At 36.0% G+C, this 18,540-nt stretch overlaps 1 protein-coding gene across 6 annotated transcripts in view; it reads left to right on the top strand.

Moving 5' to 3' along the window:
• The window catches only part of ROBO2 (roundabout guidance receptor 2), a 653,625-nt gene that overhangs the window by 63,475 nt on the left and 571,610 nt on the right, over window positions 1-18,540 (top strand). For all 6 annotated transcript variants that reach the window (XM_040227106.1, XM_040227089.1, XM_040227083.1 and 3 more), the window contains exon 2: window positions 2,790-3,116. In XM_040227106.1, coding sequence (XP_040083040.1) covers window positions 2,790-3,116 — 327 coding nt within the window. The remainder of the gene's footprint in view (window positions 1-2,789; window positions 3,117-18,540) is intronic.

Genomic DNA, 18,540 nt, shown 5'->3' with positions numbered 1-18,540 from the left:
AATCCTCTTCAGAAAAGGAAAGGTTCATTCACGACCAAATTAAATTCCCTTTATTAAATTAAAATACGAATTTCAAGTTAATATTGAAAGTTAACTGGAATAACATTGATGAGTAAATATTACTTTTCTTTATTGAGAAGAAATATGCTAATATTAGATGAGTGGTTTGAACATTGTAAGAACTAACTTTTAAAAGCTCATATCTAGATGGTCATTACATCTCCAGACAGATTCAGCTGGTGGTGTAGTAGCTGGTGGAAACTTTCCACAAATAATGACTTTTGACACTTTATAAATTAAAATATTCAAAACAATACATTATGCAAAATTTTCATCTTAAAATGCCAAATGGGTCCTTCTCTTTGTATTTCTTCTAACTTTTAATGGCCGTGCTTTCACTGTAGTCAAAGGAAGGATATTGGTACCCGTCACTCTTTCTTACCATACGGAATACCAAATTCTGTGAGGTGTTTATTTTGTGATGTACCTTATATTTTCCTCCTTTTTTCTACATTAAGTGTTGTTTCTAAATGGCAGGTTCTTTTTTATTGTTCTCTAGGATATTGAGGTAACTCTCACCTGTCTTTTTGCCTCCGTAATTAAAGAATCTTTCTAATACACAATTGGTCATGTCACTGCCTCCTCGAAATCAGTGAGCCATATAGAATAAAAGTCACATTCTATATCATGTTATTTTAAGCCCTCTTGTCTTTGGCCATATGACTGCCTTTCACCCTCACCTTCCACGTTAACTTCCTCTCTGATTATGAAATATATTATGCATGTACTGTCATTTCTCTGTCCTTTTGCTCATGCTGTTTCTTCGGTGTGAATGTTTTTCTCCTTCTGTTGACTCACAACCCAATTTACTTTTTATTTTTAGTATTTTTATTGGAGTATATTTGCTTTACACTGGTATGTCAGTTTCTGCTATACAGCAAGTGAGTCATATTTACATATACATATATCCCCTCTTTTTTGGATTTCCTTTCTATTTAGGTCACTGCAGAACACAGATTAGAGTTCCCTGTGCTATACAGAAGGTTCTTGTTAGTAATCTGTTTTATTCATAGTAGTGTGTTGATGTCAGTTCCAATCTCCCAGTTCAACCCCACCCTTTCCCTCTTGGTATTCATGTGTTTGTTTTGTGCATCTTTGTCTCTCTTTCTGCTTTTCAAATAAGAGCATCTGTACCATTTTTCTGGATTCCACATATATGTGTTAATATCTGATATTTGTCTTTCTCTTTCTGACTTACTTCACTCTGTATGACAGTCTTTAGGTCCATCCACTTCTCTGCCAGTGACACAGTTTCATTCTTTTTTATGACCGAGTAATACTCCTTTGTATATGTGTACCATACCTTCTTTATCCATTCCTCTGCTGATGGACATTTAGGTTGCTTCCATGTCCTGGCTATTGTGCATAGTGTTGGAATGAACATTGAGGTGCATGTATATTTTTAAATTAATGTCTTCTCCGGGTATATGTCTAGGCATGGGATTGCTGGGTCATATGGTAGTTCTGCTTTTAGTTTTGGAGGAACTTTTATACTTCTCCATAGTGGCTGTATCAGTTTACATTCCCACCATCTGTGTAAGAGGTTTCCCTTTTCTCCACACCCACTTCAGCATTTATCATTTGTAGATATTTTGATGATGGCATTTTTGATTGATGTGAGGTGATATCTCATTGTAATCTTGATTTGCATTTCTCTAATAAATAGTGATGTTGAGTAGATTTTCATGCATGTATTTGCCATCTGTATGTCTTCTTTGGAAAAATTTATTGGCTGTATGTATATCTTCTTTGGAAAAATGTCTGTGTAGGGCTTCTGCCCATGTTTCTGGAGAAGGAAATGGCAACCCACTCCAGTGTTCTTGCCTGGAAGATCCCATGGATGGAGGAGCTTGGCGGGCTACAGTCCATAGGGTCCCAATTGTTTTTTGATACTGAGCTATTTGAACTGTTTGTACGTTGTGGAGATTAATACCTTGTCAGTTGCTTCATTTGTACATATTTTCTCCCATCTTGTGGGTTGTCTTTACAACCCAATTTAAATGCTACCTATTTTGGGGGAAACTTCTTACTATGCTCTAGTTACAGTTGAGATTACTTTTCCAGGTCTTTTCCTATAATGCATTTCTTGGATTGCCATGTAACACTTCTTTCCGCATAGTGATTTAACTTGAGTTCCTCAGTCAGAGATACCTAGGGTCAAATCCTGGCTCTTCTGCTTGCTTCTTCCACAGTTGTGGGCAATTTATGTCGTTAAACTTCTTCCTCATCTCTTGAATGCGGTTAGTTACTGTTTGTATATAACGTTCCAGTCTTTTTTGTGTTAGTTCTGATAGCACAATGCTAGCGTGATAATGGTTTGTATGTGTGTATTCTAGGTGCTTGCCCACTTGACTTTCTCCTTCAGTAAATAGTAAGCCCTTTGAAGACAGGAAATTAACCTGACTCATCTTAGTATCCTTTCCATTTTACTGGTTCCAAAAGAAAATTTCATGCTGTCTTTACTTTTGTTTGAAATGACTCATGGAACATGTTAAACCTAACTCATTAGAATTGAAATATTAATGTATTGCTATATGGTCTTGTCCCACAAGGAACTTGGGGTGACCTATGAGATGCATAAAGAACAAAAGACTGAAACATAAATATAATGGTAGTAAGTGCATTTTGAACGACTGAATTGTTTAATTTCATCCATGTGAACCCAAGTGAAACAAAAGCTATAGATAAGGAAATATTAAAGCTTGTCTTCGTTTTGTCACGTTTTGTAGGATCTCGTCTTCGCCAGGAAGACTTTCCCCCAAGGATTGTGGAGCACCCTTCCGATGTCATTGTCTCTAAGGGAGAGCCCACTACTTTGAACTGTAAGGCCGAGGGCCGGCCAACGCCCACCATTGAGTGGTACAAGGATGGTGAGCGGGTGGAGACTGACAAGGATGATCCCCGGTCGCATAGGATGCTTCTGCCCAGCGGATCCTTATTCTTCTTGCGCATTGTGCATGGGCGCAGAAGTAAACCGGATGAAGGAAGCTATGTGTGTGTTGCAAGGAACTATCTTGGTGAAGCAGTGAGTCGAAATGCATCTCTGGAAGTGGCATGTAAGTAAACTTAATGAATCTCATAAATGGCATGCACTTTGACTTATTTTTAGTAAGCTTTGATTTATCCCCATGGGTGCTTAATACCTAAAGAATAGAAGTTAACACTTGGACTAATTTTTACTGTACCTTCTCCAGAGAAAGCTCATCAAAATAATGTATAGCCAAGGTGTTGCAATAGAATTATTTATTGAGCTGGCCAAAAAGTTTGTTGGATTTTTCCATTATAGCATACAGAAACCTGAACAAATTTTTGGCCATCCTAATATATTGAAGGAGATCAGCCCTGGGATTTCTTTGGAAGGAATGATGCTAAAGCTGAAACTCCAGTACTTTGGCCACCTCATGTGAAGAGTTGACTCATTGGAAAAGACTCTGATGCTGGGAGGGATTGGGGGCAGGAGGAGAAGGGGATGACCGAGGATGAGATGGCTGGATGGCATCACTGACTCGATGGACGTGAGTCTGAGTGAACCCTGGGAGTTGGTGATGGACAGGGAGGCCTGGCGTGCTGCGATTCATGGGGTCACAAAGAGTCGGACTCGACTGAGGGACTGAACTGAACTGAATATATTGAAAGAGTGTGGGTATTATAATATTATATTAAAGCAAAGTGGCAGTGATGCTGATCATATTTTAAATTTGAATTTTTAATGAGAGATCTAATCAAGTATTATGATTGGCAATGTTAAAATAGTTTACCTGTAACATGGCATCAAATATAAGGCATAAATTCATTATTGTACCTATTTCTGTTCTGTTTATATGTATCTATTTTAATATATTTATACATATTATTTTTTATATCTAATTTTTATTGGGCAGTTTTAAAATGAATATACTCTTTAGGTTATATTAACTCTTTTGCTTCCAGGGTAAATTCAGAGATCATTACCCAAGGCACGTAGGGGAAAATATACTAACAAAAGCAATTATATATTTTTTATAAAAAAATGCACTAGAGAAGAGAAGTGATTTCTGTTTATAGTCAAAATGTTCATATACTGGAAGATCTTGCTCAGATTTTATAATCAGTAATAGCTAATGATTTGTCCTGCCTTTGACACTTAATATTATATTTATTTATTAATCATGTAGCCCAAATAGCACTAGTAAATCAATATATCAAGACTTTGCATCTATTTGACCATTGACTGCATACCTTTATTTTTTGAATGGTTTTCCAGAACAAATTTCAGAATACATTAGATTGTTTTCTGGTTTATACATAAGGATTTGGTGTCACAATTTAAACAGCATCATATAATTTTGGTATTCTCTATTTTGAAGAAGTATTTTATCAAGAATTATTTGTGAATAAGATGGCAGTAATTGAGTTTTAAAAAAATTTGTGCTTTTCAACTTCTTGCATGTACCAGTAGGTGTTCATAGATAAGATAACTGAAATATTTCATAACGCATGAGTCTTTTTTTTTTCTTTACATAGCTGGAATGGGAGTCCTGGATATAATATTTCATGGTCTCATGTATACAATTAACTGATACTATACTCACAGGCTATATGGTATCACATGATTATAAAACTTGTATATATATGTATTGAAATACTCAACAATATATCATTATGTTTATGTATGAAAGCATCTTTTAGTAAAAAAAAAAAAATCATATAATTTCTTACTTAGCCGTCTCAATGACAGTTTTTGCTCTTAAGCATCCAGTATCTATATTTATTGTTTGTGCTAGGAAATCTGGACCCTGCTCCGTGCTTGAAATGTATAAGTCCAATAGGAAAACACTACATGAATTCGAAAACCCTAATTTATTCTGTGAAGTACTTTGAGATATAAGCATTAGAACTTTTGCTAGCAGTGGTATTTTGTACCAGATTAGGTTAGATCCCTGGATCGGGAAGATCCCCAGGAGAAGGAAATGGCAACCCACTCCAGTATTCTTGCCTGTGAAATCCCCTGGCGGGTTATAGACCATTGCAAAAGAGTCAGACATGACTTAGCTAATAAAACAACAACAACAAGCTAAGTATTTCATTTTTATAACTTTATTTTAAAAGCAGTTAATTTAAATGCAGTTTAGTGAGATATATATACCCAAAACCTCAAGAAAGCAAATATTCCAAACTACCTATTTTTGTTTTGAAATTATCTTATTTCTGGAACATTTCAAACATATCAAAATATTTCAATGTCAATTCTATTGACTTTTTCCCCCACAGGATCCCTTTATAGTAAATGTAACAGGCATTATTTTTTTCCTTTTATAAATAGAATGAAACCCCTGGTGGCTGGATGACCAAGACTCAGACCATAACTTAATGGGGAATTCAGGATCAGGGCATGTTTGTTCTAATTTTCAGTTTTAGATAATTGTGCCATATTTGGAGAAACAATCAAATGAAATCTGGCTCATTTTATATTAAAAAATAAAGAAGTTTTAATTAAAAGTTTTATTTTGTCTACTCACTAGCAAATTTTACTTTTTAAATTGAAGTATAGTTGATGGGCAATATTATCGCCATTTCAGGTGTACAACATAGTGATTTACAATTTTTAAAGGTTAAATTTCACTTATAGTTGTTATAAAATATGGGTTATAATCCCTATGTTGTAATATATATCCTGTTAGCTTATTTATTTTAAGCAAATAACTCTATTTTTAATCCTTAACTAACTTTCTTCTTAATATTAAATTTTATATAAATCAACCAGTCACTTTTTTGCTGGACAGCTATAAACTTATTTTATTTTCTGAGCCTTATCTCTCTTAAAATTGCTTCTAAGACACATGTACCTTGCACTTTTATTTAACTGAAAGGATTTCTCTCTTTGCTAGTTGTGTCATTAATAATGAATCAAACTGTTTGAGAAGGAAAATTTGAAACCATGATTTTTTTTTTTCATGTAATGTGGAAGTAGCATTTTTCTTTATTTTTTAAATCAGTAAGCTTTGAGGAATGTTAAAAAATGCTTCTGACTTAGAGAGGAGAACAAGACGGGTTCTAAATTGGATTCAGCTAGTGAATAAAATTCTTTCTTCTAATGCCTTGTCAACAGTTCATGCCATTTGAGGCAACACGAGATCAAATAATATCCATTTATATGCTGCTCATCCTTTTCACATTAGCTCATCAGTATTCTTCCTTTCCTTGTGTGTTTCATAAAATGTGTTAATATGGAAATCTAGGTCAAAGCATTGTGATTTGTCAGTACTATTGATAACCAAGGTATATTTTTATCAAATGATAGGAGCCACCATGGGTCATATATATGTCTGGCCTTCATATTTTAGGATACAGCATAATTGCTCAATTATGGCATATCTATTTATAAGTCTGTTAAAGGAAAGAATGGGAGCCTGAAGACACTATGTATTTGGAGAACTGAAGGTAGCTTGATATGAGGTTGATGGGCAGCATGAGTTAGATAGTCATGTGGTAAATCCTAAAATCTAGACTTTTTGCTACATAAAAGGAGAATGTTAGAAAATTGAAGATTAGGTTAAAGTGATGAAGATTGAAATCAGAGTAGAGTTAGAAGCTATAAAATCATTCAGGGAAAAGTATATGGTAGATTTTAAATTGTACGAAACAGTGAGGATTGTAAGAAGGAAATAGTTTGAATCATACTTACAAACTGTATCAGTTTGTGGTTGGTTTGGTCAAGGTTATGGTTTTTCCTGTGGTCATGTATGGATGTGAGAGTTGGACTGTGAAGAAGGCTGAGTGCCAAAGAATTGATGCTTTTGAACTGTGGTGTTGGAGAAGACTCTTGAGAGTCCCTTGGACTGCAAGGAGATCCAACCAGTCCATTCTGAAGGAGATCAGCCCTGGGATTTCTTCGGAAGGAATGATGCTAAAGCTGAAACTCCAGTACTTTGGCCACCTCATGTGAAGAGTTGACTCATTGGAAAAGACTCTGATGCTGGGAGGGATTGGGGGCAGGAGGAGAAAGGGACGACAGAGGATGAGATGGCTGGATGGCATCACTGACTCGATGGACATGAATCTGAGTGAACTCTGGGAGCTGGTGATGGACAGGGAGGCCTGGCGTGCTGCGATTTATGGGGTCGCAAAGAGTCGGACACGACTGAGCGACTGGACTGAACTGAACTGAACTGGGAGATAAAGGTAATTCCCAGGTGTTTTTGGTGGACTAGGTGTATACCTGCCATAGAAAGGGATGGCAGATACAGGAGAAATGGCTCTAGTGGGAATAGAAGGGTCCAGTCAGTGTGGTTGCATTGTTTGACAGACCAGTGAAATCATAGCAAGGTAAAAATATGCCAAGTTTCACTAAGAAAAGAGCTGCTGGAATTGAGAGGTCTTTCCCAGATGGAAGTTGAAGCCATGGAAGTAGATAGACGTGGATGTGAATCCCCAGGCAAGCTGTTTGTAGGGAGTGGTAAAAGACCTGAGATCACTTTCATTGTTTGGAGCCCTAACATTTAATGGCAGGCAAAGGAAAGGATTCTAGTGCAGGAGGCTCAGAGAAGGTATTGAGGTGATAGAATATGAGAAATGGAGTGACAAGAAAGATAAGCAGGTGATTTTAAGAAAGAGAAGTATTTACCAATGCAAATGCCACAGGATAGTCTAATTAAAAGTACCTGTGGGCTCCAGGGATGGAAAGAAAGTGCAGCAGCTGAAGAATGAGTAGGTGGTGAAGTTGGAGTGGCTCATAACAAGTGCCTGTTCTTTCAAGAACTCAGCTCTGAATTGGGTACGAGGAACCACAGCAGGGTATTCCAACTTCTGCACTGTTACCATTTGTGATGGGGTCATTCCCTGTTGTAGGGGCTCTGCTGTGCATCCTGGAATGTGTAGCAACATCTCTGGACTTTACTGAAGAGTTGCCAGTAGGACCCCTGTAATCCAAGTTGTGAGTTTCCCTGGTGCTCAGTGGTAAAGAATCCACCTGTCAATGCGGGAGACATGAATTCAATCCCTGGGAAGTTCCCCTAGAAAAGGAACTGGTGACCCACTCTAGTGTTCTTCCTGGGAAGTCCCATGGACAGAGGAGCCTGGCAGGCTACAGTCATTGCAAAAGAGTTAAGACACAACCTAGCGACTAAACAACAGCACCCCACGTCATGACAACAAAATCTTTCTCCAAGTTCTGTCAAATGTCCTCTTGATGGGGCGGGGGCTGAGGAGAGGGTTAAAATCAGTTGAGAATTGGTTTAAGTGTATGCTGCTAAGTTGCTTCAGTCGTATCCGACTCTGTGCAACCCCATAAATGGCAGCCCACCAGGCTCCCCCGTCCCTTGGCTTCTCCAGGCAAGAATACTGGAGTGGGTTGCCATTTCCTTCTCCAATGCATGAAAACGACCAGTGAAAGGGAAGTCACTCTTCGTGACCCCATGGGCTGCAGCCTTCCAGGCTCCTCCGCCCATGGGATTTTCAGGCAAGAGTACTGGAGTGGGCTGCCATTGCCTTCTCTGGATTTAAGTGTATATAAAGTGCTTAAGAATATATGGATAAGCAGCAAACAAACTTATAAATTTTATCGTGAAATAATTATTGATAAAAAATCTGGAGTTTTTGTCTCTGCTTCATCTTGATTTTCATTTCCAGTTTCAACAGTCTTGCTTCCTGTTGTCATATGAAGTGTGCAGTTTTATTGATAACCATCCATCTTAACTGATTATATGGAAGTTAGCCTATTTTTCTTTATCGTACTATATTTATTCTCTCTTGTTTTTTCTTAAATACATAGTTCAGTTTATGAAAGGGAACAATATAATGCAGGAAAAAGCTATTTAGAACTTGTCATTGCAGTGGAGATTTGAATCACTTTGCTCATATTTGTTCTTTTATCTTCTTGCTTTGGGGAAAAAAAAAAAAAAAAAACAAACCAAGCCAGAAAGTACTTTTTAAATCACTTGAACTCAAAGGTTCTTAGCCAAGGAAAGAAAAAGTGATTTTTACATATTTAGAAAACAGAATTGCAGGGTCTACAAGCAAGGCACTTGGCACCGAAGAATTTAATACACAGTTTTCCGATGGGACCACCAAGAGAGCTGAGGCGTAACTGGTTCAGATAGAGTTTCAGTTTGAACTCCGATGCTCCCTGTGTTTGGAGCAGAAGGAGCACGCAGGGTCCTCACACAGATTGAGGCTGACTCTGATGCAGCCTGAGTCAATGGCAGTCCCTAGAGATGGCAGCTGTAGCCCCAGGTGGTAAATATATGACAGCAGCTTGATCTATCGACCAGGGTAAGACGGGGTTCTGGCCTAAATGAAAATTCATGAAAAATTGATGAAGTCCCCAGATTATTTTTTCCGTTTCCTTTTCTTTGCACTGAGCCAGTGCAGAGAGGAGAGATTAAATGAGGTGCTGAACGCTTTAGTGGCAAGAAGGTTGTGGTTCAAAGGTCAGGGGTCACTTAGAAACTGATCCTTTTTTTTTTTCCTTCCCCTTATAAAGCAAAACTAAAACACAACAACTTTTCATATTAGCTATGATTTACCTTTACTTTGATAAAATTTTAAAAAATAGTAGCTAAATATTTGACATTTGGCTTCTGATGCAACTACAAAAGAGAACAGATGTTCTCTCATAATTCAATTGGGGAGCTAGAAATAGATGGAATTCCATGACTGTGGGGTGATTTATTTCTCTTCTTTCATTTTTTTTCTTTTTTTCTTTCCATTTTTTTGTTTCCATGTATGAAGACTCATGCCTCAAGAAAGTCATTTAGAGAAGGAAAAGGTCTTGCATTATTTATAAGTCACAGATTGCTAGAAGAGCAGAGCTATGAAACACTCTACAAACATAATGATCCTGTTTGCTTTAAATCTGAAACTAAATTGATGTTTTACCTGTACAAGAAAGAAAGGTTATAGAAGTAGACTGACTTTAGTAACAGGAGTCACAGGTGGCATTAAAAATGAACACAAGGTGAATTGTTTCATTGATATTTCCTAATAAATACGTAATTTTTGTTTTTGTTTTTTCTTTTCTTTACTTTTAGCTGTAAATGAATGTTATCCAGGTAAAATACCTCTATGTTTCAAAAACACATGAGATAAATTGAGAAAAGGCTGAGCCATGGAGAACTTTTTTAAAAAAATAATACTTTATTGAGATATGTTGTTGTTCAGTCACTAACTCATTTTGACTCTTCGACCCCATGGACTGCAGCGTGCTAGGCTTCCTTGTCCTTCACTGTCTTCCCAAGTTTGCCCAAATTCATGTCCATTGAGTCAGTGATTCTATCTAGTCAGAGCATTCATGTCATGCTCTACTGCCAGTTCACATATTATTTGACCATTTAAAATATACAATTTAATGGGTTTTTTTAGTGTATTCACTGGGTTGGGCAACCAATACCACAATCTAATTTGAACATTTTTGTCACTTCTAAAGGAAATTCTATACCCATTAGCAGCCAATTCTCATTCTGCTGGATCCCTTCTGCAGTATCCCTAAGTAAACACTGATCTATTATCTGACTCTATATGTTTGCCTGCTCTGTGTGTGTCATATAAATGAAATCACACAGTATATGGTCTTTTTTGATTAGCTTCTTTTCCTTAGTATAATGTTTTCAGTGATCATCTTTGTTGTAGGATATACCAGTACTTTATTTCTTTATATTGTTGAATAATATTCTATTGTGTGAATATACCACATTTTTCCATTCACTCATACATTGATGGGAATTTGGGTTTCCACTTTTTGTCAATTATGAATAATGCTGCTGTGAATATTCTTGCAAGTTTTTGTGTGACCTATGGTTTCATGTGGGGATTCTCTTGAGTGTATAGCTAAGAGTGGAATTGGTTAGTCATATGGTAACTTAACTTTTTGAAGACATATGTAACTTTTAAATGTAGATAAAACAATATTTAGTAGTGTTATTGAATTCAATGTACCTAGCGCCCCTCTTTGTATAAAGCATAGCTATAAAACATTGTCAGTATTTGATGAAATATTATTGACTGGCTGGCCTGTTATACTTCTTTGTGGTACATGTCCATATTTTAATATATGATTTAATTAATTAAAATATAAACTAATTAATTATGTCAAGTCACTGGGTGGTCATGAACTAGGTCTTTGACCTAGTTATTTAATTCAAGTAGGTATGATTTGATGAAATAAATTCTGAAATTACTTCCCTTTGTGAAACTTCTTACCAGACCATGTTGCTCTTGGCTCCAGTTAAGATGAATAATCTTGCTGTTTGAATCTTACTTCATTTTCTCCCACTTTTTTATTTGTCATGAAAGAGGAGAATATTCTGGCTTCTCAGGAGATGGCATTATCTTTCCTAAGAATAACTGACATAACCTTTCCTGTTCCCATTGTTATTTTTCCTTCAAAAAATCATAAAAGTCTATGTTTTTTAATTTGCTAGGAAGGTTTAGAATAAGAAATTAATGGTAATTGCAATAAAAGTTGATTAAGTAATTCCAGGAGTAGGAAACTAATGTACTGCTCTCATGACACAACTTTACTAAAACAAGCAAACCTTTCTATTTAAATGTATAGAAAGCAACTAGTCAAGTGAAACTGATTTTCATAGATCTTGACCAAGAAAAATAGAGGAGCCACTGGCTTTTTCATGATCACTTTATTCATATGAGTTCATTGCTCAGTATTCTTGCCTGGAGAATTTATGGACAGAGGAGCCTAGTGGGCTACAGTCCATGAGGTTGCAAAGAGTCAGACATGACTGAAGTGACTTAGCACGTACACATGCGCAAAAGCCGTCTGTTTAAGGTTTGGAGGTTTTCCCACCTATAAACCTTCAATTTATTCGATTTCAAGTGGTTTGTAAATATAAGTCGATTCTACTGAAAAGGCATATAGGTTGACATGGTAGTTAGGAAACATAATTATTTTACAGCAACTTGTATGCTTTTCTGCTCAAGATATGTGTTTCATCAGAATGACAGGTTTCCAATTTTTATTCTTTAGATTGAATTTGTTTCTGGTAATTATAATACACACATCATTCAATTCTGAAGCAGCTCCCACAAGGTTTCTATAATTACATAAAGAAGGTTGCACTTTTTCCATGCATAACTCAGTATATATGTTAAGCTCTTAAGAGAAGTACAGAAATAAAAGCAGCAGGTGAATTTTTTTTTTTTTTTTTTGGAGAAGTTGGTCACAGCCTGTGACTAAAGGATGAGAGGTTCAGTTGTAATATCAACATATTTTTTCCACTCTAAATCATTAGAACTGGTTTCCCTCTTAGGAGATTTTCATATAAAAATAATATTTTCAACCACTTCTTTCTTAATTAGGGGTTACTCATACATTTTTGTCATTAGGGTATGTATTTTATAAGAATTAATCTAGGAAAATAATATTGGGCCCCTGTTTAGGATTTCTATGAACTCTCTGAAGTTCCCTAGCACTAACTTTATGGGACTGCTTAGACATCAATAGTGTCTTTGACTCTTGCAGAAAGTCAAGCAAGGATTATAAGAGAGGTGGGTGCTTTGATTATATGACAGACAGATGTTGAGAATCTAGACTTGTTTTATGTTTATTTTGCTTTTTTGCATTTGCAGAAATTCTACCACCCAGAATAACCCATGGTTACTTACTGGATAGACTAAGCTTGTTAAAAAGTTGATCCTCCCATAGGCTGCAAGCAAGTGTGTCATCCCAGGTTATAGGCAGGAAGAAAAGTCTGTTTGGCCCAAGTCCTTGGCCCATTGAGTAGCATCACAGGTAGGGCCTAGAATTGTTGTTGTTGATGTTCAGTTGCTAAGTCATGTCCAACTCTTTGCAACCCCATAGACTGCAGCCCATTTTCTGTCCTTCACTATCTCCCAGTTTGCTCAAATTCGTGTCCATTCCGTTATTGATACTATCTGACCATCTCATTCTCTGATGCTCCCTTCTCGTCTTGCCTTCAACCTTTCCAAGCATCAGAGTCTTTTCTAATGTGTTAGCTCTTCGCATGATGTGGCCAGAGTATTGGAACTTCAGCTTTAGCATCAGTTCTTCCAGTAAATATTCAGGGTTGATTTCCTTTAGGGTTGACTGGTTTGATCTCCTTACTGTCCAAGGGACTCTCAAGAGTCTTTTCCAGCACTGCAATTCAAAAGCATCAATTCTTCAGCTCTCAGCTGTCTTTATAGTCCAATTCTCACATCCATACATGACTACAGTAAAAACCACAGCTTTGACCAGACAGACCTTTGTCGGCAAAGCAATGTCTCTGCTTTTTAATGTGTTGTCTAGGTTTGTTATACCTTTCCTTTCAAGGAGCAAGCGTCCTTTAATTTCATGGCTGCAGTTACCATCTGCAGTGATTTTGGAGCCCAAGAAAGTAAAATCTGTCACTTCTTCCACTTTTTCCCCTTCTATTTGCCATGAAGTGATGGAACAGGGGGCTTTCCAGGTGGTGCAGTGGTAAAGTGGTCAATGCAGGAGATACAAGAGATGCAAGTTCAGTCCCTGGGTTGGGATGATCCCCTGGAGTATGTCATGGCAACCAACTCTAATATTCTTGCCTGGAAAATTCCACAGTAGAGGAACCTGGTGGGCTATAGTCCATTGGGCTGCAGAAAGTCAGACAGGAGTGAGCAAATGAGTAAAACCAAACTAAGTAACTTACATGTCCCTTACTAGAAGACCTGAGAGACTTCAACTTTATTTTTTGATATGGGAATGATATTTGTAAGATATGTAAGGTATATTAAAGGCAGTAAAGGTGAATTAGAACATGGAAAACTGTGAAGGTAGGATATCTACTTCAAATTAAGGTATGGGAAGAGAAAGGCTGAATTAATTTGATGAGTTAAGTTGATACCAGAAAGATAGGAAATGGCATTTCAAAGGAAAATTTGTCAGAAGTTTAAGAAATGAGTTTGTGATATAGTGATGATGCAAATTTAATTTGCTACATTTTTATATAGTACTTTCCGGCTTCTACAGACTCAACTAGTTGCTGAGGATTCTGATATTTAAAACTAGAGTTGTTTAATAGGCATAGAGTTTCAGGTGTATATGATGAAAAAGTCCTAGAGATCTGTTGCACAACAATGTTAATATACTTAACACTACTGACCAAATGAAGTGAAGTCGCTCAGTCATGACCGACTCTTTGTGACCCCATGGACTGTAGCCTACCAGGCTCCTCCATCCATGGGATTTTCCAGGCAAGAGTACTGGAGTGGGGTGCCATTTCCTTCCCCAGAGTATCTTACCAACCCGAGGATCGAACCCTGGTCTCCCGCATTGTAGGCAGACACTTTACTGTCTGAGCCACAAGGGAAGTCCTATACACTTAAAAATGATTGAGGTGGTATATTTGTTGATAGCTGTGGTTTTTACTTTAACCACAAAAACCAGAACAGGGCATGATTCATGCCATCACAGAGTGCTCAACAGTGGTATAAAATGTAAGTCCTAGAGTGAGGAATGCTTAAACATGTGAAAATTGAGAGGAAAGAAAGGTTGATTTGCTGAGAATTATGGACCAGACGAAATGAATTTTCTAGGTGGAAAGTTAGCAAAAATAATCACTGATGTTTACTATATGCCAAAAATTTTAAGTGTTTTATATTCATGGTTTATTTTTAGTATAATTCTCTAAACAACTTATTATTTTATCTCTATTATATCTGAACCCAACACTTTCACTTAACAATTTTTACATCGTAAGAAGAGCAGGATTTGAACCCAGAAAGCCTTTGCCTAGAGTTTGCTTTCTTAACTACCATGCTAAATGGTCTCATTGATTCATTTAAACAAACAAAATCATTTGACACACCGAAGAAATCATTAGCATTCGTTTTAGGTATTTTACCCAGAAACTGGGTAGCCAATTGTATATATACAGTGAGAATGCTGGATGAAGTCTAAAGCTTCATTTTTGTGCTATAATTCTGTGATTCATGGGATACTAAAGGAAACAAACACCAGAAAGAGTAAAATTTGCTTTCTTTTTTTTTTTATTTAGTTATGTATTGACATTTGAGAGCTCATTAGTTTATTCAAGTAATTTGATTTTCTCTGTACAGTTCCTAGTTGTCAAATATCTGTATCAGGAAGATCCATCACTTTCAGCTCTTATTGACATGTTTGCAAGCCAAAGCATCTTAGAGCTTAAGAATCCAATTTATAGGAAGAATCATCTATCATTTAATATCTAAAGATAACTTGACTAAGTTTTATAGAGAAAGGAGTATGATAATAGCAATAATACCCTTATAATACTTTCTGCAGTTCTTTGGAAGTTATTAACATATTAATATGCATTATCTCATGGTTATGTATATTGTAAAATGAAGTTCAGTACATAATGTTAACATTGGTCAATTTGACTTTCAGATAACTGTTTATTTATATTTAACTTAAAAATTTACTAAGGGAAGAAGAGGTGTTTTCTCAATAAGTGATAACTTGGAGCAATTTTATATTCAAAGGCAAAAAAAGAAGGTCAACTTACAGTTCAAACATGATACAAAAATGAATTAAAAATGAACCAAGTATTTTAATGTAAATCTTAAATTTATAAAACTTTTAGAAAATAGGACAAAAATCTTTGATACCTTGGGTTGGTAGAGATTTCTTAGACATGATACCAAAGCACAAACCAGAAAGATAAATAAATTTGGCACTATTGAAATGAGAAACTTTTATTCTCTGAAAGATCTTGTTAAGAGGATACAAAGACAAGTTAGATACTAGGAGGACATATTTGCAAAAAACATATGTCTGTCTAAAGACTCACACCTAAAATGTATAAGGATTTCTCAAAGCTCAACATTAAATGAGACAAATAATCCAGTTAGAAAAAGTGATAAGATATAAAGAGATATTTTATCAAAAAGGATGTATGGCTAGCAAATAAGCACTTGAAGAGATTTAAAAAATCACTTAGCCTTAGAGGAATGCATGATGAGCTATCACTACCTATCATGTAGATCAGTGTACTCTGAAAAACAGTTTGATAATTTCTGAAAACACTTATCATACATTTGCACTCCTGGGTACTTTTCTAAGAGAAAATAATAACTTCCATCTGCTCAAAAATGAGTATATAGCTTTAAGAGCAGTTTTATTTGTAAGAGCAATAGACATAAACAAAAATTAAAATATCCCTCAATAGGTGAATGGTTAAACAAACCGCCTTATGTATATACCACGGAATACTACTCAACAATAAAAAGGAATGAATTATTGATATGCACAATGGCTTAGAGAGCTCTCAAGGGCATTATGCTGTGTGAAAAAAGCCATTTCAGAAGGTCACATATTTATGGTTCCATCTATACAACCTCCTCATAATGACAAATTTATAGTGATGGAGAGAGATTACTGATTGCCATGGTGGGGAGAGAGGCTTGGGTGTGTTTATAAAGGGAAAGCAAGAGGGTAATCTTTGTAGGGATGAAATAGTTATGTTTCTTGGTTGTGATGATGGTTATACAAATGTACACATAGTGATAAAATGACACAGAAGCACATTCGTTGTACTAGTGTTGAATTCCTGGTTTTGGTGTAGTACTATCATGTATGATGTAGCCACTGAGCGGAAACTGGCTCTAGGGTACAGGGGACATCTCTGTACTATCTTTAAAACTTCCTATGAATCTATAATTAGTTCAAAATAAAAGGTTAAAACAAATAAGCTAAATCTTTAAGTAGATATAAGTATGTAAAATGTCTTTTATTAAAAAGCAATAATTTATTTTATGATTTAAAATATGAAGTGTTTTGCATAAACATTGATGAATTCATATTTTTTATTCTATGTTAAAATTTCCTTAAAATTCACTTATTCAGATTCATAGATTCACTGTTTAGAATGAATAAATTCAACTTGTGGTATATTCTATGTGCAGTCCTGAGAATTTCTTTTTCTATTTTTGATTTTTGCTCCATCATGGATTTTGCATTTAATTATAGGGTTTTTTTAATGAAGGGGAGAGAAGAGGGAAATTCCGTTCAAGTAAGAGAGAAGTGACTGTTCCTAAGAATAAAGAGTCCCTAATACTTGACCTAATGAACAGGGTCTATGATAAAACTGCAAAAAATCTCTTACTCTAAACGTCATTAATAGTTCAGATTGAGAAATGTGATCTGGCTTGATTTTTTTTTTTTTTGCTGTTAAAAATATGGGGGGAATAGCATTAATAGTTTTGAGTACCAGTTTAAATTCACTGTTAACTGGAATACTATTAGAAGAGAAAGATTAAGGATTTAATACTGTTGCAGGTAGAAAAAGTGGAAGGAATTGGGATCATTTTTGGTAGTTCCTGCCAAACACGTCAAGAACTGTCATAGTAGAGAGAGAATATATTTATTCCATGTTACACTGAGGAAAGAGGAGGACCCGGTAAAGAATCTGCCTATAATGCAAGAGACCTGGGTCAATCCCTGGACTGGGAAGATTCCCTGGAGGAGGGCATGACAATCCATGCAAGTATTCTTGCCTGGAGAATCTCCACGGACAGAGTAACCCAGTGGGCTACAGTCCATGGGGTTGCAAAAAGTTGGATACAACTGAGAGAGGAAGCACATACATAGCCCATGGATGTTGCAGATTTGCCTCAGCATGCCAGACAATAATTATGGAGTATGTGTTCTTGGAATTTTAGGGAAGTATAGGCTAATCAAGAGCAATATGATGATGTGGTCAGAAGAGAACCTAAAAATTACATACAGCTATATATGTTGTTGTAGCTTTGCCTTATATTTCCCTGAAAGGAAATCAGTCTTCATAATAATGAAACAAGATAACAAAACTTAAGCACTAGTGACTTATTTAGTCTCATCACTTTTTTATTCACAAGGAATTCCATAAAGTAGGAATGATTCCTTAAATTTAGTATTATCACATTTCATAAAAAGTCCTTGGAAAAATCTCACTTATGCATATGTGTTACACATCTTATCTTGAGATCCTTTGAGATTATAAGCTATTAAATTAATTGCATTTTGTATCCAGCCACTCGTTTATAACATATAATTCCCTAGGACCCTCATGTCCAAGTTCAAGAGTGACTTGACGGAAACGCTAATTTATTTTTGTTTTCTTCCTGGATCTGGATCTGCTTTGAATATTCTTAAAAGAAGGACGGATATGCTGTGTTTAATATTCACATAGGATTTTCTTTTAAAAGCAGCTTCTCTCAAAATCCTGCTTTTAAATGGGACTACCTAGAAAGAGGTCAACTTACAAAACCCTTCCTAACTACTTGTTTGGTTCTTTAGGATTGATAGATACGCTGATAGAATCTAATCTTCATATGTGTGTGTCATTAATAGAGATGTAAGAATCTCAATTTACTTTGTCTTTCTCTTTTCTGTCACATCATAAAGAAACGCTTTACTAATGAAGTACCCAGTGGTAATAACCCATTATATGCTAGGATCTCTCTTTATATCAGATGACATGCAAATGAACTGTTCTATTTCTGTGGAGAAAGACAAGGAGTGGTCTAGTTAATCATACTTGAGGGCTGCCATAG

The sequence above is a fragment of the Oryx dammah genome, unplaced genomic scaffold, assembly GCF_014754425.2.
Source record: "Oryx dammah isolate SB20612 unplaced genomic scaffold, SCBI_Odam_1.1 HiC_scaffold_2, whole genome shotgun sequence".
NCBI lineage: Eukaryota > Metazoa > Chordata > Mammalia > Artiodactyla > Bovidae > Oryx > Oryx dammah.
Note: the sequence above shows the minus strand (reverse complement) of the source record. Positions and strands in the feature narration are given on the sequence as shown.